Source organism: Rattus rattus, chromosome 2 (genome assembly GCF_011064425.1).
Source record: "Rattus rattus isolate New Zealand chromosome 2, Rrattus_CSIRO_v1, whole genome shotgun sequence".
NCBI lineage: Eukaryota > Metazoa > Chordata > Mammalia > Rodentia > Muridae > Rattus > Rattus rattus.
Genome location: NC_046155.1, coordinates 71,176,928 through 71,198,552, shown reverse-complemented (window position 1 = coordinate 71,198,552; position 21,625 = coordinate 71,176,928). Strand labels below are relative to the sequence as shown.

Here is a 21,625-nt window from a genome sequence, read left to right as displayed (position 1 = left end):
GTCAAACTGAGAAAATTGTCACCCTCTCTACATTATAGTGACAGAAGGGACAGAAGTTAAGACTGACCACTTGGTATAAAACCTTGAAGTTTTAAGAAAAAGGTACTTTGGGAGTAGAATTAATGTTAATGTTTAAGTTCTTTGCTCTCTTCAGTGTGTAAGGATGACTTTGTCCCACAGGTTGATGTTTAGAGCAGTGTTTGAGGGCAGTATGTGATGGTAGGTAGCCACATGTATCCATAAGGGGAGCTGTTATGAACAGACTGAAGTTAGCAACTCTTAAAAAGAATCTCTTGTAAAAGTTAGACCTTCACTGCAGGTTAGAATTACAGTTACTAAGTAAGAGAATGTTTCAGAGCCTTGTAATCGAAAGGTATCAGGGCTCATGAACTGACCATTTGAGAGAATAGTATAAACTCAACATTCACAGGCCTAGTTAGAATACGGATTTTAGTTGAAAGCAAAGATTAAGACGAATTTCTTGTTAGTCTTTCTGATGGTTTGATACTCATTCTACATGGCAGCATGTCTCTAATTGCCCAGAAACAGTGGGAGCAAGAAATACTCTGACTTTGCCTTTGATAACAGGAGAGGACTTGAACAGGTGATCCCTAGTGTTTAAATATGGAAGCAAAGAGAGGACTGGTCACTAAGTTTGCAGAGCAGAGAAAGACCAGTGAAGAGCTAACCATTTCAGTGTCCGGCCCACCTTCCTCTAATTGGCTTAGGTATGGTGCTTGTTTTGGGGGATGGGAGAAGCTACTATGAGGGGGGACTAAGAACAGGTTTTGTTTAAAACAACAGCAACAACAAACAGCCTCTAGTCTGTTTCCATCTGGCTCCTGTGGGCAGCCACCCTTCCCCCATCCCAGCAGGGAATGGGATGTGTGGTGTCTCCAGAAATAGAAACTAACACTAATCCCAGAGAAGGGAAGGAGTGAGGCATGAAACTGGAAAGGAGGATTAAAGCAGAATCTGAATACTGAATGCAGCCCTATCCTGCCTGCTGCCCCAGGAAGCTGCAGCCAGCTGCTGCCAGTGATAGGTGGGTAGGGCCTGACTATCCTCACGAACTGAGGAATGGTGCTAACATCTGGGTATTTCCACTAGGAGAGTTTGCTGACAGAGAGTGAGCTATGCAAGGTCACAACCCCACAACCCAAGAGGGTACAACCAGCCTTTTAGTCCCTCCTTTAAAATAGTAACAGACAGGCCAGATTACTTAGTGTCTGAGGAGAGTTATCAGACAGAAAAAGAAACAAGTAATGTAAAACTCAGGAGAAAAAAATTTTTAAAAGGGGGGGAAAATCAGGAAAAGTTAAAAGTGGTAATAGAGAAAGCTATGTGGCAGTCTCACTTATGAACCGCCAATCTCAGCATTCAAGAGGATGGCAGGTCCCAGGCTGGTCTGGACTATATACTGAGTCACTTTCTCAAAAGTTAATTGATTAACTAATAGAGAAAGAGAAAACCGGGGAAGTGAGAAAGGACCTGATGTCACACTTGATTTATGGATCATGAAAGAACTTTTGCTGCAGTTACATTAATGTCTGTCCTGTAGTTTTATACATTTGTTTTATTTGCTCCAATTGAGCAAATGTAAGAAAAAAATAGTAAAAAAAATTTGAATAAAAATATACACAGATGGAAAGGCACGAACTGGACCAGCCTCCGAGTACTCAGGTTCATAGGAAACTCTTGCTTAAAAATCGAGGCAGCTGAGAGGGGTCCTGGCTTTGTGTTTGGAGTAGTCAAGGCCTTCTCTTCCTTTCTCGGTCTGCTCCCTTCCCTTCATTGCTTACACACCACTTTCCAGTAGTTCATGCTCCTTGGAAATCCGACAGTGAGATAGAGAGGAGTATTGTGTCTGAGTATTGTGTGAAGACACTGCCGTGTTTCTCTGGGAAACAGATTCATAGATGAGGAGATCAGACTAGACAGACAGCCGTGCTGATTCCTGGTTTTCTAGTTTGTAGCAGACGTCTTTGCCCCTCTTGTCATGAAATAGAAGCATGTGAGATTTTACTCAAACCTCCAGCTATGCCAAGAGAGAGGTGCAGGTTTTTTGTTTGTTTTAGTTTCTGGTTTGGGGGGGTTAGAGATGCAACCCAGAGCCTGTGCATGGTTAGCAAGTTCTGAGCTACAGATTTTGTTATGTTGGCTTCTTTTTCCTTCAAGAAGGCCCTCATATAAATACTCCTCATTAGAAGTATATGCATTATACATTTGCTTTGTGCCTGCTGTGGTAGTATGCTATTAGGTTTCTTTTTTAACTTGCTATTTTATTTTGTGTATCTGAGTGCTTTCCTTGCATGTATGTCTGGGCACCAGGTGTGTGCCTGGCGGTGCCTGGCGGGTTTCCCTGGGTTACAGACAGTGGTGACTGGCTTCAGACAGTACTTTGGAGAAGTTCTGAAAGCTGACTGACTCCCAGGCCCGCAGCAGCAGCAGGTGTTTGTCGGTAGGTTCATTGTTCTGGGGAGTTCCTAGTTGTGCTGAGATATACTTACGTATTTTTAAATTTCCCATCCATAAAAAAGTACAATTGATGGTGTGTTACAGTTTTTTGCTTTTTAGAGGAATTTTTCTGTGGCACTTAATGGGATGTTCTTTGACTTCTCTGTGACCCTAAGCTTAGTCAGGGAGCTCTGGTTAGAGTGCCTTACTCTCAGGCCCAGTTCCAAAGTCTTGTGAGTTTGAAAAATAACTTTGCTTTTCCCTTGAGAGTTTTCATTTCCTTCTTCTCTTAGTCATACTCAACAGAGTGCTAGTGTACTAATTATTCAGTGTTATAGTGGAGACTCTTAAAGTTTCTTGTTTTCATTTGGTTTTGAGACAGGGTCTCTCATTCTGTAGTCCTAGCTGTCCTGGAACCCACTTGTGTTGACCAGGCTGGCCTTGAACTTGCAGATGTTGGCCCACCTCTGCCTCCCTCACCTCTGCCTCCCACGTGGCCTTGGAAGTTGATATTTGAACAATTTCAATATTGTGGCTATTCAAAATGCCTTGGTTCCTACAGTAGTATTTGATTTTCTATACAAATGCGTATGATATAAATAGGTCTGATTGAAGAGCCCCCTGTGGCTTGTAGACAGCTGTTTGCAGATGTGTTTTATAAAGTAGATAGTTCCAGGCCCCAAGGAGCCATTTGTAAATTTCATAGAAAGTACACCTTTAATCCTAGAACTTGGAAGGCAGAGCCTGGTGGATCTCTCTGAGTTTGAGGCCAGCTTGGTCTACATATTGAGGATAAAGGCCAGCCAAGGATACATGAGACTTAAAAAAAAAAATTGTTTTTTATTTTTGTTATTGTTGTTGTTTGTTTGTTTGTTTGGTGTGTGTGTGTGTGTGTGTGTGTGTGTGCGCGCGTGTGTAAAAGCTCCAAGTGTATTTAAAATTAAATACAGATATTATTATCGTGGGGCCAAAAATATTATAGAGGCTAAAACATAAAGATGTTTATAAGCCTAAGTTATGGAGGTTTTCAAATACATGAAATCTACAAGATTAGAGGGAAAACTGATAGGATATTTGTTTTATCAAAAACACCATAACAAAGTGAGAAGCCCTGACCGACTAGGGAAAGTGCTTGTGTTTACTAGAGAAGTTCCTGCGGTCAGTCAGTGACAGCTGAGCAGCAGCTCAAGGGAAGTGAGCAGAAGACTGTACAGACCTCATGGGGCAAATGCAGATCCCTGACACACACACAAAACTTACTAATTCAAACGAGTTATCTGCTCATTTGATAAATAGTTGTCTACTAATTGGCAACTAATTAGGTCACTAATAGAATGCTGTATCTGTTAGGATCTGTTGAGAGTAGAAACACCATTTGAGGCATTTCTTGGTCCCAAGGTAATTGTTTCAGGTACTTAAGATGTTACAGTGACTCACATTGTAGACAGCATGAAGGCTTCACTCCGGGGCTGGGAGGTAGGAGGAAAGAGGTAGGACATAGCTTAGATCCTGGAGAAACTGCTACCAGGAAGCTACGAAATAAAGGTTTACACTCAGCCCTCAGGCTTCAAGACTTTAAAGCACAGATGCTAATAGCAGTACAGAGGAGAGGTGTTAGAAGCCTTGTGTACACAGTTGGGAAGACGCTTCTGTACAGGGAGTCAGATCTTGGTTTTTCTTTTCTTCCCCTGAGACGGGGTTTCTCTGTGTATCAGCCCTGGCTGTCCCGGAACTTGCTTTGTAGACCAAGTTATCCTTGAAGTCACAGAGATCCACCTGCCTCTACCTCCTGAGTGCTGGGATTAAAAGTATGAGCCACCATACCTGGCCCAATAAAAACAACGTTTTAAAGTTATGTTTTAATAATTTTAAAAATTAAAAATTATTTTATTAGTATGGGTATTTTTCTGGTATGTATGTCTGTATACCATCTGTATGTAGTGCTGTCAGAGACTAGAAGAGGATAGTGGATCCCCTGGAACAGGAGGTTCAGACAGTTGTGAGCTGTCATATGGGTGCTGGGAATTAAAGTCAGGTCTTCAGAAAGTGTAGCCAGTGCTCTTAATTGCTGAGCCATCTTTCTAGTCCCCCCCAAAACAAGATTTTTAAATGTTAATTCTCTTTGACTCAGTAAGTCTGTATGGAGAAAATTATTCCACAGAAATACTGGTTGAAGTGTGAAGGACTGTTCCCAAGTGGTGTTTCCTGCTGGCCCGTGTTAACTGACGTATGCATCATTGGAGGACTGACTCACTATTTAACAGTATACTCACTTAGTGAAGACTGGCCACAAAAGAGTTGCCCTGTAACTCAGTGATGAAAACAGTGTGTTATGTTTTGTAAAATCCAAGAGTTGCAGGAAGACTTTTACAGATGTTCTAAACAGACTTTAGAGGTAACAAATATAATTTTCATGCACTTTTTTTTGACAGTTATGAATGCAGGAATGAGAAAATACTTTCTACAAGCTAATGATCAGCAGGACTTAGTGGAGTGGGTAAATGTCTTGAACAAAGCTATAAAAATTACAGTAAGTATTTTTTTTTTAATTTCCCTTTACAGAAGTGATGTTTACATTATGTAAATGTGTCTAATGTCCTCAACTTACCAACAGGTTGCATATTCAAGGTTGGTTTAAACGGTGCGTTCGGAATGTGAGCCTTTTTCTAGTACGTGGGGACTTAGAGCCTTTGAATGACGTTCACTGTGTCCCTAGGAAGGACTCACACTTTGTGTGTGCTGATTGTGGTTTTGCTTTACATCTAGAGCAGGGTGAGAGGCTTTGACCACCGACTCTGAGATGGGCATACGTGTTCTCCTTTTCTAAGCCATGGTGGGCAAAGGAGAAGGTGGGTGTGGACTGGGAAAGATCTAGAGAATGAGTCTGAAGAGCAGTGGTAAGCAGAGGGCTCTACATGTGTGTTCTAGTGATGTCTGGGGCTCTCAACTCCTCCTCTCACCTGCCCCTTTTCCTGGAGTTCCAGGACCTGCTATTCCTCCCTCCTGTTGATGCTACAATGACTGCTGTTGAACTCTTCTTTTGGTTTAAAAAACGAACACCAGTACTTACTGATTACTTACACTGTGCCAGCAGGCAGGCTTCAGATAGAAGTCTTCTCTCAGCTTTCCAGAAAGTGAGTGGTGGGTCTAGAACCTAGGCAAGCTTATTGGTCCCTGGACCCTGAATCTGCTGTGCAAGGAGCAAGGAGTCCCTTCTTAAACTCAGCCAGGCTGCTCTGAGCTGCTGCACACATGGACTGCCCCGCTGCACCTTCCCTCCTTACACAGAGTAGACACCACCTGGAAGGGGTTGGGAAGGAGCTACTCCAGTGGGGTTGTATCAGCTAAAGTTTGTTCTCACTGAAGTGCAGTCATTTACTGGTCCGTATCTACTCAGGCCAAAGAGCATGTGCCCTGAAAGTGAATACATAATGTCCTCGTTTGAAGTGAAGGACTCCATGTTTATGCCACACCGCAGCAGAGTTAAGATAGCCAGCCAGGGCTGCTCTTAGTGAGGTCCAGTGTTTTGTATTGCACCAGAGCAGCTTGTTACCACATGACAGAAGACACCCACACACCACATCTGATCTGCACATGAAGCAGAAGTTATTTCGGGGCTTGTGCAGTTTCAGGAAAGCAATATTTTGAACAGATTCAGAAGTTTGTGTTCTTACAAGGTTTTAGTTGGACATTTTGAGCTCCTAATAAATATTTTCTACCTAGAAGATGTCTTACGAAGACCGTATGTAATACTTTTCTGAATTCATTTTTCACAGTTTACAGTAATAAGCAGAACTGGCTTTTTTGGTGATTTGGAGAAAGTAGAATGAATAGATAGACTCAGCATTTTACCAGGTTGGAATGCCTTGAATTGCTACTTCATTTATTTGTGGAACTAAGTTTTTCATGTGCCATTGCAAATTTTACAGCACAAAGGAGAAACTAGCAATATTTAAGGTGTAGACCTTTAATCAGCTTTGTGATCTTGCAGCTTTATTTTATGTGACATTTCTACTGTCTTTATAATGTCTTTGAATCTTGATAATGACTTTCATGATTTTATACTACATATTTAGAAAAGTGTAAGTACAATTCAAGTAGGATACAGGAATCATCAGTAAAGTAAGTGATGTGAGTATAGATTAGTAACTGACTGGAGCCAGTTCCAGGAAAACAGGAGACTGAGAGAAACCCAGGCTTTAATAAGCTATGTTTTGTAGGTGCTGGAGAGGTGGCTCAGTGGTTAAGAGCACTGGCTACTCTTGCAGAGGACCTTGGTCTGGTTTCCTACAGCCACATGACTGCTCACAACTATCTGTAATTCCAGTTCTTCTGGCCTGCAGTCATAAGACATGCAGGTGGTACAGACATGTCAAAACACCCATATGCATAAAATTAAAAAAAGTTAAAAATAGACATTTTTAATAAAAAAAAAAAGAAACTAATAAAAGCTATAGAATGGCAAAAAAAAATAGACATTTTGTTAAATTCTTTAGAATAAAAATTTTACCAGTTTAGACCTCATAGGCATTTTGCACATTTAAGTATATTGGAGTGTAATAATTTCATATTTAAATGGCTAATAATTTACATGTAGGATCATTGAAAAATTAATATTCCCCATTTTAATATATGTGTAGTTTACCTTCCTCTTGAACCATTCCAAATGACATTTTGATCAACTAATTCAATCTATATGTTTAAAATTTAAAATTTGTTTTTCAGAGTGTGGTTTCGCCTTAGGGAATGTTAGAGCATTGTGACTAAGAAGGTGGTAATTAGTGGAGTTCCAGTTTTAGTAGTGTATTACCATAGTGCACTGCCCTTAACAGCTATAGTCTGTCTTTCCTGACCTTCCCTGCGTCTGTGTAGCATTGTAAATCCTCTCCTGAATATTTAAAAAGAAAAGGAAAATAATCTCGAAGGATAGTTTAGTGACTTGAGTTTTGAAAGTCTGAGTTGGAAGCAGGCTTTCCAATATGTGTTATTCTACTGCCCCTGTTGGTCCTGTACTGCCAGAGAGAGTGATGAAGACGGCCATAGTGTTTAACTAAGCAGAGGTCCACTATTTCTAAAATGTCTTTTTCCACCATAAGTTCTAACTTACAAGTCTACATTAGCTTTTAATCTAATAACTGATCTTTTAAAATTGGAGCAGAAATTTCACAGTGATTTTTTTTTTTAAATGACAACATTTTTTAATATAAGCTGAATAGTGATTTTAAGCACTACCTTGTTTTTCAGAGTGTGGTTTCACCTTAGGGAATGTTAGAGCATTGTGACTAAGAAGGTGGTAATTAGTGGAGTTCCGGTTTTAGTAGTGTATTACCATAGTGCACTGCCCTTAACAGCTATAGTCTGTCTTTCCTGACCTTCCCTACGTCTGTGTAGCATTGTAAATCCTCTCCTGAATATTTAAAAAGAAAAGGAAAATAATCTCCAAGTGTTAACTAGGCTTTTGCTAGCCAGGCAGGTCAGATGGAGAGACAGGTCTTGCCACACAGGAATTCATCAAACACGTTCGGTCGGTTCTGCCCTCCAGTTCTGCCCTCATTGCTGGTGAATGGAATTTCACTCCCCTGTAACTTTTGGGAGGTCTGCAGCCTTTTATTTATGTTAGCCATAAATGTTGGCGTCTGTTTTACTCACTTTTCCTTCCCATTGTTTTCTTTTCTGATATTGGAACATTCTATTGGGGTCACAGTGAATGCTTGCTAAGAACACATTCAGATCCCTCCCCAGAATAGTCGCATAAATAGCAGGGGAAAAAGCGATAGAACAGAAACGTGTTCGGTGTCTGGCGTTTGTCCTTTGCCCCTGAGTTGGCTGTCTGATGCTCATCAGCAGTTGGCTGGTTCGCAGGTGGGTGGGGCTCTTTATCTTAGTGTTCGGATTTGACTCACTTTCATTCAGAGCTGTTTTTGTAAATTCTAGGGGAGTTACTTTATTTCTGAATTCTTTGAAAATAAGGTAATTTCACCCTAAATAACCTTTATTATAAACGGTAGCTCAAGTGTTGGGCATTGTGCCCTGCTTAGACTTCATTTCCTCATTGTCAGCAGTGGGCCAGTTGCACAGAAAAAGATTTTTAGCATGATCTGTTTCTGGAAGAAGAATGAGGAAGCAATATACATCAGCAAATCTTAAAGTTTGTGTTAAGGACTTTTCAGAAATCCTTAGGAGTAGCAGAACCCTCACTTGGAGGTTAACTGCTGCTCCTCTTGCAGGTCAGCATAGAGCCCCAGCCTCGGGTCATCTGCTGGATAGATTGTTTCTGTGGCTCAGATCCTCTAACTGCCGCTGTTTGCTGATTTCACTGACTTAACAGGACCACGCTTTGCAAAATGACTGAAATAAATTGTGTGATTCTAGAAAATGAAGATTTCATCTGCAAGTTGTTCTAGTGTGTAGTATCTAAATTCCAGCCAACACTTTGCATACTGTTGTAACACCTTTAGAAGGTACACAGAATATGGCCTCTGAGGATTCCACAGGTGTTCCAGATTCACCTCCTTCTTTCTCCTTCTTTCTCCTTTGTGTCTCCTTCTCTCTTTCCACCAGTGATTGACACTGTATTGGAAGTATGCTAACAAGAGCTTCCAGGGCCTGAGGAAAGCCTGACAGGGGAAGGAAGCAGTGGGAGAAAATGACATCACCTAAGATAATGTCATTCTTACCCAGGAACACCTAGGTTCCTAAGCATGTGTAGGTTGAGATCATCTTACATGCAGCTTGTGCTTGTTCAGTACTTTTGAGGAAAGCGTCTTTGTAAATAAAAATGTCAGCGTCGTACGCCAGTTCTTTTCCAGATCTGGTGAGCACAGTGTTATGCACAGTGACAGCACAGTGTGGACAGAGTTTGTGAAATACAGTCTGTCAGAAGCATCTGTTCCTACTGAGACTGCAGTTTGAGGGGGATGTTCTAGGGACTTGCTGGGCATGGAGCCTGCCTGTCTACAGTTTTTGGTTATGTTCCTGGGTAATGTCTTAATGTACATACCTGCCTTGGATGGATTCACATTAGTACATGTAGGGCCTGTGACTGCAGTATTAGTAGTTTCTCTGTAGTTCACAGGTGGTGGGCAGATGATTTAATTTTAACTTAAATGTTTTTATTTCATTCCCTTTGTAGTTGTCATTCACATTGTTAATAATGTTTCTGAAAGACTGAGGACACATGATAAAATGCCCTTTAAATCATATTCTGTGTGTAATTGATGCCGAGAGTGTATTGATTCATTTTATTGTATAAGTTTGTCTAGAATGTAATACAGCGGGGACCTCAACCTGTGTTCCTTGCTGCCCCTGAGCACCTGCTCCTTAAGCTGCTGAGAGCTGGCCAGGGGACAAAGGAGGAAGTGTATGAGTAGAGACTGCACAGGCAAAGCAGCAGTGATGCTGTGTCCTAAAGTGTTGTCGGACCAGAATAACCTGAGCTCTCGGGCTAAAATATTGTAAATAGATTAGTATTTGTCACTTATCTAAAAGTAGTTGAAAGTCCTGTGGTGATGGGACTGCAAATACACTTGTTGTACAGTAATATTTCTCATTCTTCCAGGTACCAAAGCAGTCAGACTCACAGCCGGCCTCTGATAACCTGAGTCGCCAAGGTGACTGTGGCAAGAAGCAAGTGTCTTACAGAACTGATATTGTTGGTGGAGTACCCATCATCACTCCAACACAGGTGACAAGTCAGCGCTTCTGTTACGTGGAGGTCTCGGGATTACACACTGATGCTTTTATTTTTATCAAAGCTGAAGCAGACTGTCTTTGCTGAATTAATTCAATATTTATATTATACAAAAACTTTTAATTTGGTTTCCTGTTAGAGAGTGTTTTTTTACAAACTTTTGTATGTTGATTGTAAAAAGAGATTGGGAGTCACACAGGTAAACACTTGGTCCTTTGAGCTGAATTCTTTGTATCTCCCTGCAGAAGTGGATTTGGGAGTTACATGTCAGACTTTGTAGCAGCATATTTCACACCAGTCTTTAGAAGTTACTCTGTCTCAGGGGTGATAACTGCAGAGTTCTGCCATGATTTATAAGCCTCTCTTAGTAAACAAATGGGGTTTTTCTTTTCCTTTATTTTATTTAACAATGTTGTGATGAGCATTCTTATGTCTTAGGCTTTGGAGATTAACACTAAGGGCCTATACATTACTAGGCAAGAGCCCTACCACTGAGCAATATCTTGGTTTAAAAAATTTTTTGTTTATGACAGCATCTAAAAGAGTTGCACAAGCTGTTCTTTTTTTTTTTTTTTTTAAAGATTTATTTATTATATGTAAGTACACTGTAGCTGTCTTCAGACACACCAGAAGAGGGCATCGGATCCCATTACAGATGGTTGTGAGCCACCATGTGGTTGCTGGGAATTGAACTCAGGACCTCTGGAAGAGCAGTCAGTGCTCCTAACTGCTGAGCCATCTCTCCATCCCGCACAAGCTGTTCTTGAATCTACTTTATAACCCAGATAAGCCTAGGACCTTAGATCCTCCTGCTTCAGCTTCCTGGGCAGCTAAGGTTACAGGTCAACACCAAGATAAATTAATTCTTGTAAGTAAAGTTGCTGGGTTAGAGTCTGCAAATATGTGGGTAATTGTGTGTGTGTGTGTGTGTGTGTGTGTGTGTGTGTGTGTGTGTGTGTGTATGTGTATGTGTTTGTTTTCCCCTGCAACCTGAGGACTGCAACTCTGGCTAGATTGTATCCTAAAAGTACTGATATGCCTGAGTATTAGGAAAAATAAACTTAATACTTTTGTAAATGAACTTGAAACTTTTATATGGACTTGTTTCTTATATTGCTATTGAGAAAAATGTACTTATAAAAATATTTATTTTTAATATTTATTTATTTATTATTTATTTATTATGTAAGCAGCATTTTGCTTGCATGTATGCCTGCAGATCAGAAGAAGGCACCAGATTTCATTATAGATGGTTGTGAGCTACCATGTGGTTGCTGGGAATTGAACTCAGGACCGCTTGAAGAGCAGTGCTCTTAACCTCTGAGCCATCTCTCCAGTGCAAGATTTATCTATTTTTATTTGTTTGAATACACTGTAGCTGTCTTCAGAGAGCATTAGAGCCCATTTACAGATGGTTGTGAGCCACCATGTGGTTTCTGGGAATTGAACTCAGGACCTCCGGAAGAGCAGTTGTACAGTATTCTTAACTACTGAGCCATCTCTCCAGCTCGAGAAAATGCACTTTTAATAGAAATTCAAATATTATTAGTTGTGAAACCAAGAATTTGACGTGATGGCTGTTGTCAGTGTTGGATATGCTCGCTCACTGCTTCTGTATCTTTTGATGGTAACAGGCTCTGATGCTCTATAGACCTTTAACATTGTAGCACACACTATCTCTTTTCAAGCCTTTTGCCAGAGGAGTGTGACAAGTGGGAAGAAATCTCATAGCATCATATTACACTGAGTATATTTTTCTGTTTGGCAAAGGGTATTTAATAATCTCTGCTCTGGGTATAGTTTACAGGTTTGTTTTGTTTTGTTTTTATTTTATTATTATTATTTTGCCAAATTTAGATTTTTAAAAATTAAGGAAAAAAAGAAGTGTGTGGGAGGATTGCTTTTTCTAAAAGAAATGATTTTAATCAGCTGAACTTGAGATTGGTAAGTAGCTGAGTGGAGCTTTTTCCGTACCATGGCTTACGTTGGCTGTTGGTACGTAGATGTGTTAAGACACTGGTGCGATGTGCCTGTGCCTGCTGTAGATTAGATTCTACAGAGGATGCCATTTAAAACCATTTCATAGAATGCTACTGTTTTATTGTAGTACAGAATTTAAAATTGCAAAGAAGCATTTAGACAATATAGATTCAAGAAAATGTTAAATAAGTGTCATTGGGATGGTTAATTTATTTAAAATCTTTTAGGTAAACATTAAGTGTTGAATTAGTGTTGACCTGTTAAATGTAGAACAGGTTGAAAATTCCTCGTGATATACCTGACAATTGAGACTTAATTGTTCCTGGAAGGTTTTTTTTGGAGTTCTTAAAAATTGAACTAACTGACTTGTGAAATCGTAGCATGTAGGTGCTGAAAATAACCAGTCTTGGGCTTGGTTCTGGATAGGCACTTAGGTTTAAATACTACAAAGAGTAGGCAGAGAACATTTTAGACTTGACATCAGCTATGTTGTGCATAAAATTGCACATCATCAGTATTTCAGATGCTTGTTTATAACAGACCCTGTCAGAGAATGACTAGAAGAGGTAAATAGAAGCAAAGTTTACAAGCTACAATCTAACAAAGGACTGTTATCTGCAGAAATAACTCTCAAACCCAATAAGAAACAATGTCCTTTTAAAGTAGACAGAATTTATAAAGACATTTCACCAAAATATGAAGTGTTTGCTAATAGGCACTCAGAGAGATAGTCACCATTTATGGCTAGTAGAGAAAAATCTGAATTAAGGACCCAATCAGATACACTGGAGCAGAGATTCTTGTGCCTCTCACCCATTGCTTATGGAGACATAAATAAAACAGGTCAGCTACTCTAAAAAAACAAATTGGTGTGATGGATGTCAATTTTGAGTAAATTTGCAGTCATTCTCCAGCCTATTATGTACTTTCCTAGGCATTTATCTTAAAGATGCACATACTTTTTTTCACATAAAAGCCTTACATGGATGCTTCCAGTGGCTTCATTCCTAGTAGCCAGAAGCTGGAAATAACACGCACTGTTAACCGGGTAAGCAGTCAGCAGCATGCTATGGCAGTACACCCACACAGACAGTGACTGTTGATACCAAGAACCACCTGAGTGAGCCTTCAGAAAGTTATGCTGAGTGAAATTAAAAAACTCAAAAGATACTTACTGTGTGCTTCCATTTGTATTCACAAAATGTCAGAACAAAGGGAAGGCTCTGGGGGAGCGCTCGCTGCAAGGGTACCACCAGCAGACCAAGGCAGTGAGCAGCTCTCCGTGCTGATTCTGGCGACTGTTGGCTGTCGTGCATCAGTCAGCATGTGGAGATGCCACAGTGGACAAACGAGTGCATGTATAACTGGAAATCTGAATAAAGCTTCCAGACGCTTGGTGTGAGTGCTGTGTCCTGGAGACATGCACTTTCTCTTTGGGAAGAATTTGGTTGAAGGTACTCAGGGTCTCTGGTACATTTTATATTTATTGTATCTGTTTAAATCATTTCAATATAAAAAGTTAGACCCAAGTTAGGCAAGGTGGCACATGCCTTTAATCCCAGCATTCGGGAGGCAGAGGCAGGTGGATCTTGATGAGTTTGAGGCTAACCTGGTTTACAGAGAGAGTTTCAGGATAGCTAGGGCTATATAGAGAAATCCTGTCTGGAAAAACCAATTAATAAATAAGTAAGTAAATGAATGAATAAATAAATAAATAAATAAAGTAAGTTAACCTCACCCCAAGAAGAAGCACCAGAGACAGGAGTTTTGCAGAATTATAGAAATGGGTATTTGTGGTTGATCAATAACAAGAAAGTTGTGATTAAGTGTCACAGACTTAAAATTTTTCTGAGGTAACATTAAGTGTAAGTATTAAACTTACAGCAATAAAAACGTTCTTTTGCTTCATTTTAGAAAGAAGAAGTAAACGAATGTGGTGAGAGTGTCGACAGAAACAATTTGAAACGGTCACAAAGCCATCTTCCTTACTTTGCTCCTAAGCCACCTGCAGACAGTGCAGTCATCAAAGCTGGGTATTGTGTGAAACAAGGAGCGGTGGTGAGTAGCTCCCCACCTGGGAAGGAGGAGGATGAGTGGCCAGCAAGCTCGCAACTCCGAGCTCAAGTTGTGTGCTTTATCTTCTACAGACCCGGAGTAGAGAGCAGGCTGTTGCTGGGTAGGGTAGAGAGGGCTGCTCATGATGGTCATCACCAGCAGTTACTTCCTGCGTCTTTGGGCAGTTGGGCAACTTAATGCTATATCCACCGGTGCTTAGTCTAAGTGAGCTTTACCAAGTGTGGGTTCAGGACAGTTATTGGTGAACTGAAAATTTACTTTGTATGTGTGCATATGGGGCAGGGAGGGGAACACGAGCACGATGCATGTGCTCCGAGATCAGAAGACAGCCTTGTCAGTTCTCCACTTCCAGCTTCGCCTGGATCCCAAGGTTCAAATTCAGGCAAGTGCTGGGGAGCCCTAGGAGACGTGGAGGAGTGGGTGCTAGTTTAAGGTTGGGGCACCACTCCCCCAGCCTTCTAGTTTGATAGGAAAGCTGTTTTGTAGAATGTGGTTTAGAAAGAGGTAAAGGAGAGAGGTACAGCTTTTGGTATGAGCACCTCAGTAAGTTCAGGTTGCCCCAGTCAGTGCCACGGAAGAGATTTCTACAAGGCGAACCATTGGTCAGTTTTCTTTTTCTTTCTTTTTTGTTTTGCTTTCTTGTTTGTTTGTTTGATTTTTGTTTTGTTTTGTTTTTTGAGATAGGGTTTCTCTCTGTGACTGTGGCTGTGGCTGTCCCGGAACTCTCTCTGCAGAGATCTCAGAGTGAACTCAGAGATCTGCCTGCCTCTGCCTCCCAAATGCTTATTTTCTAGTATTTCTGAGGCTCCAGGTTTCGCATGCCAGGTGCTGCAGTTCACACCTGTAACCCTCGCATGTGGGAGGCTGAGCAGAGATAATAAAAAGTTCTGAGTTAGCCAAGACGATTATAGAGCGAAATCTTGATGTTTATTTAATCAGCTTTTCTAAAGTTTATTCTGTATGAACTAAATCTTGAAAATCTCAAGAGAAGATAAAGTTTAGCATTTGAAAACAAAAGGAAAAAATGTGAGTAGAAAAATACTTCAAACTCCCTGGCTGATTCTGCTCGATTGTTCCCTAGCAGCTGAACTAGGAAACGTTCTGCTTGTTGAACCGTGGTCCCAGGGAAAGGACGATGAGACCAGGGCTTCCCAAGACAGACTGCCTATAGGTTGGGGAAGAGTTTCCCTCACACTGTAAAGCTTGCTTGTGGGCTAATTAGACTCATAAGGAAGTAAACTTTATTCCTAATCTAGAAAATAATTTATAGATTTTTTTCTTAATGTTAAAAACAAATTTATTTTTAAGTGTATTTTTATTTTATATGTTTACTCGAATGTCCATCTGTGTACCATGTGTATGGAGTTCTAGTGGAGGCCAGAAGAAGGTGTAAGATTCCCTGGCACCGTTTCCCCATAGAAACAGTTGTGAGCTGCCATGTGAGTGCTAGGAATTGAGCCTGGGTCTTCTGGAAGAACATTCTTAACCACTGAGCTATTTCTCCAACACTATTTACAGATAATTTAGGGTGATAGGAATATAGTGTATAAAAGTGTATGAAGGGGTCGGGGATTTAGCTCAGCGGTAGAGCGCTTGCCTAGCAAGCACAAGGCCCTGGGTTCGGTCCCCAGCTCCGAAAAAAAGAAAAAAAGAAAAAAAAAGTGTATTAAACATTTTCTATTTTGTATTTATTGCTGACCTCTATGGTATGAAATACTTGAAAAAGGACTCATGCACGCTGTAGATAGCAAAATCTGACCGGTTAATGACATTGATCATGCTGACTTTTACCTTGTGGGCTGGGCTGGCAGGAAGGGAAGAGAACACCTTTCTTTTCCACTGCTCCAGATCAAAATCCTGAAATATCAGAGTCACTTGTGAGCCACCCAAGGCCAAGGCTGTCATTCAAGGCCTAGTTATCAGGGAGAGGTGCCATTTGCCACCTCCCTTGGGAAGGGCGTGTTGTTTCTGAGTACTTAGCTTTCAGATCGTGGGTTCATATTGGAGTGTTTAAGGGGTGGTGAACATTTGACATTCTCTGAAGCCCCTGTCTGTTCTCTGGCAGATGAAAAACTGGAAGAGAAGGTATTTTCAGCTGGATGAAAACACCATAGGCTACTTCAAGTCTGAACTGGTACGCATCGCTTCGTAACATGCTCAGGTGCTTGGCAGGCCACGCCGCAGTGCTTGTGTGGCTGTGTGCTTGTGTGTGTTCTGTTCTTCTAGTGCTCCAGTTCTGCTTTTGAGTGCACCTGTATTTCATTCTATTTGGCTATAATGCATTTGGTTAGTCACACATTTCTTAAATGTGTTTTAAATAAAACTACCTTCAAGGAAGCGTTCCGTCTTGATGGGTCTAAGATTACCAACAGCCCCACATGTAAATCTCTATCAGAGGGACATTAGAGGAGATGGGGTAAGAAATTCTCTAAAAGCAGCATTCAGCCCTCTGCATGTTTACCTTCTCTTCCCTGCTTTTTTTTAAGCTCTTTTTTTTTTTTAATATTTTTTATTTATTTATTATATATGAGTACATTGTAGCTGTCTTCAGACACACCAGAAGAGGGCATCAGATCTCATTACAGATGGTTGTGAGCCACCATGCGGTTGCTGGGTGAACTCAGGACCTCTGGAAGAGCGGTCAGTGCTCTTAACCCCTGAGCCATCTCTCCAGCCCTCGGATCATCTCCTAAGTTATTCCCCTTAAGATATCTTTTTTGAAGACAGAGTCAAAGACTGAGTCTCCCTCCTTCCCTGCTTCAGTCATGCACCATTTAAGATGTCAGGTAGCCTAAATCCTACAGTAGATAGGTACATAAATTAATGAAATTCTCTCCCTCTTCTGCAACACTGCAGGAGTGTCATATGCTCCATACTCTGAATTAAGGTGTCAGAGCAACATTGTCCAGATGAACTTTCTGCCCTGGTAGATATGTTCCATACCTATGTTGTTCTGTGTAGACTGCATCTGGCTTTTGAGTGCTGCTAATGTTACCAGTGTGTAAGGAAGTGAATTTATTTCATTTTAAAAGTAAAACCAATTCCATTTTAGTAATTTAAATTAATGGTTACTCATAGGCAGTGTTCTGTATTGGGAGCATCTTAGGTGTCAGTTATTTTGGGAAGGTGTAAAGAGTAGAAGCAACCTGTACAGCCTGCTGTGGACAGTCAGAGCCCATGGGTAGTGAGGAAGCTTCCCTGCTTGGAGAACTGAGAAGGAATGCACAGGAAGTGGGTAGTAATGGAGACGAGAATGGTCACACACACACACACTTGTTGATAAAATGAGGCAATATATTAAGGATAATAGAAACCAAGGTTCTTGGGATAAAAATGTGGCTTCTTGTTATAACTTAACAGACATAGCAGTAGACATAATATATGTCCTTGTGTGAGTGCATTTAAATATAAATCAAACTGTGGCTCTGTGTCTTGAGAAAATGATCATTTCTCAATATGGAGTCCATGGAGAAATGGCAGATTCTGTAACTGGGCAAGAGAAATCAGTGCAAGGTGAGCTGGAATGTCTTATATCAGGAAGCAAGAATATGCTGAGAAAATGCTAGTCACCCAGAAGTCACTTTACTAACAGTCCCCTACCAGATCATGGACAGTGAGAGAGTGTCAAAGCACACAATGATTATAACCTATTACAGTGTGCATGTGATCTCCATGTGCTCAGATAGATATGAATAAGGTGGTGATTGAGCTCATGTACCTACAGTGAGGGACAAAATGCGTAAACAGGAATGAGACACAAATCTGAAGTAAACAGCATAGTGGGATGAGCGCGGCGGTTCAGGAAGAAGCCTGGCAACGCCACCTCTGTCAGGCAGTCAGGTTCAGTGAACTTCAGCGTTGCTAAGAATGTTGAAACTATCCACTACCTTATGGGATAGTGTGAGAAGCACTCCGCATCAGCTCTGTGCTGCTCCTGCTAAAGTTATAGCATCTAGGGTAATCATCAAGTAACAAACAGTAGCCACATCCAAGGGAGGAAGCAGCCTGCGAAATAAAGTATTGCTGTGATCTGCAAGCGTCTGTGTGTTCCTCTTTCTAGAGAAGTGAGGAACTCAAGCATAAAGAGAGAGCGAGAGCACTCTCCCTGGTAAGACAGTGTGGCCGCTACCTGCTGACTGTGGTGGCTCTACCATGAGGACCTTAAGGCATGCCTAGAGCAGCAGCTCAGCTCCAAGTGGCTATGTTTAGTCTTTTTTGTAAAGAAAATCATGATTGTTTCAGTGTTCAAGAAAGATATAAAAGTGAGGAGAACTATCTGGTAGAAAAACAGACAGAAAATACAAATGGCTCATTTAGAAAGAGATTAGGCTGAGTGTGGAGTCGAGTGGTAGCGTGCATCCCTAGTGTATGTGAGGCCTTGGATTAGAGCCTCAGAACTGCTAAGCAATACAAGTGACTAAAGTGGTCTTCAGAAGTGCTCAATGCTCAGTGTCACTCAGGCTCTGGGAAATGCAGTGTGCACTGCAGAGAGTACTCGTCAATCAGGAGGCTGTGACTAAGTGAAAGGCTTGCAGAGCCTCAGAGAAAATAAGTGGAGAAGAAGTATTTCTTCAAATTCCAGGTTACTGTGGGTAGTGGTGTTAGAAAAATCACCATTTGGCAGGCCACTATGCTAATAATGATTTCAGGTAAGAATCCTCAATACTTGGTGGAGCTAGTGGGGGATTTTTCTTAGAAAATCAAATACTGCACAGGCTCCAGGTGTCTCAGTAGTGACCACTGTGAGTCACACACCAATCTCCCCACCATGTACCTCCTGATAGGATGGCTGAGAAGTAGTCAGTCGCAGTGGTTTCCTTTAAGAAGTGTGCGGCCTGCACATCAGGATGAATAAACATCAGACTCACCCTGACTGAACACAGTCTGTGATATAAGTGGCCTAAACATTTTACAGCTTTACAAGACTACAGAAGACCAAAGAAGTGTCCCATGAAGTAAAGGAGACCAAGAGAAGGGACAAGTCTCCTGCAGATTAAACCTTAGACAGAAAATATTTGTTTTTCTGTCATGAAGGACACCAGTAGGATAACTTGTAAGATCAGAATGTGGCGTATAGATTGAGGTCATACTGCAAGGATGCCAAGGTTCAGGATCTATGACTGTGCAATGGTCCATGTAAAATTTATTTTAGAAGTCCAGCATGATACCTAGTAGTATAGATATGTCATGTCTTTAACCTGCGTGCAGATAGTTCTGAAATGTGTATTCAGACACATGTGCACAGGCTTATAGCAAAGCTGGATTTACTGCAAGGTACATGTATGTCAAGATGACCTTCCAAAAGAGGAAGTAGAATACTTACTGGTCCTGAGGTTCACCATGACCAAGTCTGCTGCTTAGTGACCGTCACTGAGACCAGAAACCGAGCGTCAGAGGACAGTGTGTATGATGATGGGAAAGTAGAGCTGCCCTGCTGCTGTAAGTCTCAGGTGTCGTCATGTCTGCAAATGGCTGCAGCTCCAAGTAAGATCGCTAGCTTCTGACAGGAAATGTCCTGTGTTTGGTTTTTGCCAGGAAAAGGAGCCTCTGCGGGTAATACCACTTAAAGAAGTTCACAAAGTCCAAGAGTGCAAGCAAAGGTAAGGACTGCCTGATTCTGCCACAGCACAGTGTGAAGAACCAGGCCTCCCCTCATTGATGAGCTTACAGCGTGCTGCTTTCTCTGTTATTGTGTGCATTTGTAACTGTGTAACTTTTTTAAGCTGTAAGTAATTTAATTTTTTATTTGAAAACAAAGTTAGGAAACAACCATTTGTACACTGATATTTCAGAAGTAGTTTATTAATGCAAAGGAAAAATTATTATAAGCAATTTCTGAGATTTAACAAATTGAGTTATTTTTAGTTTTTAGAGGTGCTGAAGAACAGGTTGTTGCAGGAAATTGCATCAGCCATGCTGTGATGAGTTGAATGAACTGTAAACACTTGGAAAAGTTGCTTTCCGAATCTTTTCTAAAGGAGTTGTGTAACCAAAGACCATTGTGAATAGAAATGCAAAACTAGAAAATGATGACATGGTTCTGTTAGTGTTTTCTTTCTAACGCTTATTTATGGACACGTACTTGGCACTGCGTAACAGTGAAACTGTCAAGCTGACTGACCTACAACTGCATGATCCTTTTTCCTGACAGTGACATAATGATGAGGGACAACTTGTTTGAAATCGTGACGACGTCTCGGACTTTCTATGTGCAGGTGAGTCACTTCTTGGATCACAGATTCTCTTACAAGAAGTTAGTAACATTTAGAGGTGAAATAAATATAAATAAGTTTGTTGTTTTACTAACTTATTGAAGGATGTCAGGTGGTGGTGGGTATAGGATCAGACATGAAAGTATTCTGTTAGGAATTGGTGACATGGGTCAAAGTCACATTTGAAAGAAAGAAAATGCTCTTTTACTTAGATTTTAGCAGTGTGCCTTCAAATGAATTATCTTTTCGTGTTTTTCTTTAATATCATTTTTGGTAATTTTAAAAGAAGGAAAGTCTTGGGTATAAATGAAATTATTGAAAAAAGCATTTGTTTTTGTTTATGGAAGTTAACACATTTGCTTCTTGTAGAAGAATTAAGAAAACAGTGGCTTGTAAAATACACATATTCCCACGTTCAGTCATTGATGCTTAGCAAGCAAGATCATACTAACTACAAAATCTTGTTTGCTTGTGCGTGTTGTCATTTTCCTTATGTCATTAAAATGTTTGGGAATGGATGGCTCTAGAGGCTCATATCTGTAATTGAAACTAAAGGCATGCGGGAGGCATGGTGGAGTTTGGTGAATCCAAGGCCAGCCAGGGCTGTATAGTAAGATTCTGCCTCAAAAAAAGTTATCTTTGGAAACACTTTAGAATTGTATTGTACTCCATGTACTGTGTCTGAGCATTCATTTGCATAGCTTTCATACAGTTACTCGAAAGTATGGTGATAGCAGCATCTTTGGCCTGAATTTCTGAGTCTTTGGGTTTCTAGGTCAGACTCAGCCATCAGAGCAGCTTTTCTGTCTGTGGCTCTGACTTTGATTGTTGCCCTCCCAGCACAAAATGAAAGCGTGCTCTGCCCTGTGCCTGCTCCGAGTTCTACCCTGTGAAACATGTTCGTGGAGTTACTGGCTTTTGGTAGATTCTGGGAGGAGGGGACTTAGTGAATTGATCGCTGGTAGGCTGACCACACACCAGAACAGACTCTATCTCCAAGATTAGGTATGTAACGCAAGCTGGAGTTGATGGAGAAAAAGGGTTGGTGAAGGGAGAAATCTTAAAAAGTCGAATGGGAAGGGATAGGAGAGTAGAGAGGAAGGAGTTAGAAAAGGAGGTGACTGTGTTCAGAATGCATTGTATAAAATTCACAAAGAATTAGTAAGATAGTGCTAAAACCTACAAAATTTAGCTTACAATTTACAAAGGA

General features: G+C 40.9%; 1 protein-coding gene across 2 annotated transcripts in view; it reads left to right on the top strand.

The window, feature by feature from the left end:
* The window catches only part of Plekha1 (pleckstrin homology domain containing A1), a 50,519-nt gene that overhangs the window by 22,578 nt on the left and 6,316 nt on the right, over window positions 1–21,625 (top strand). For both annotated transcript variants that reach the window (XM_032892443.1, XM_032892444.1), the window contains 6 exons: window positions 4,890–4,987; window positions 10,016–10,141; window positions 14,042–14,185; window positions 16,269–16,337; window positions 19,739–19,803; window positions 20,355–20,418. In XM_032892443.1, the coding sequence (XP_032748334.1) occupies window positions 4,890–4,987; window positions 10,016–10,141; window positions 14,042–14,185; window positions 16,269–16,337; window positions 19,739–19,803; window positions 20,355–20,418 (566 nt within the window). The remainder of the gene's footprint in view (window positions 1–4,889; window positions 4,988–10,015; window positions 10,142–14,041; window positions 14,186–16,268; window positions 16,338–19,738; window positions 19,804–20,354; window positions 20,419–21,625) is intronic.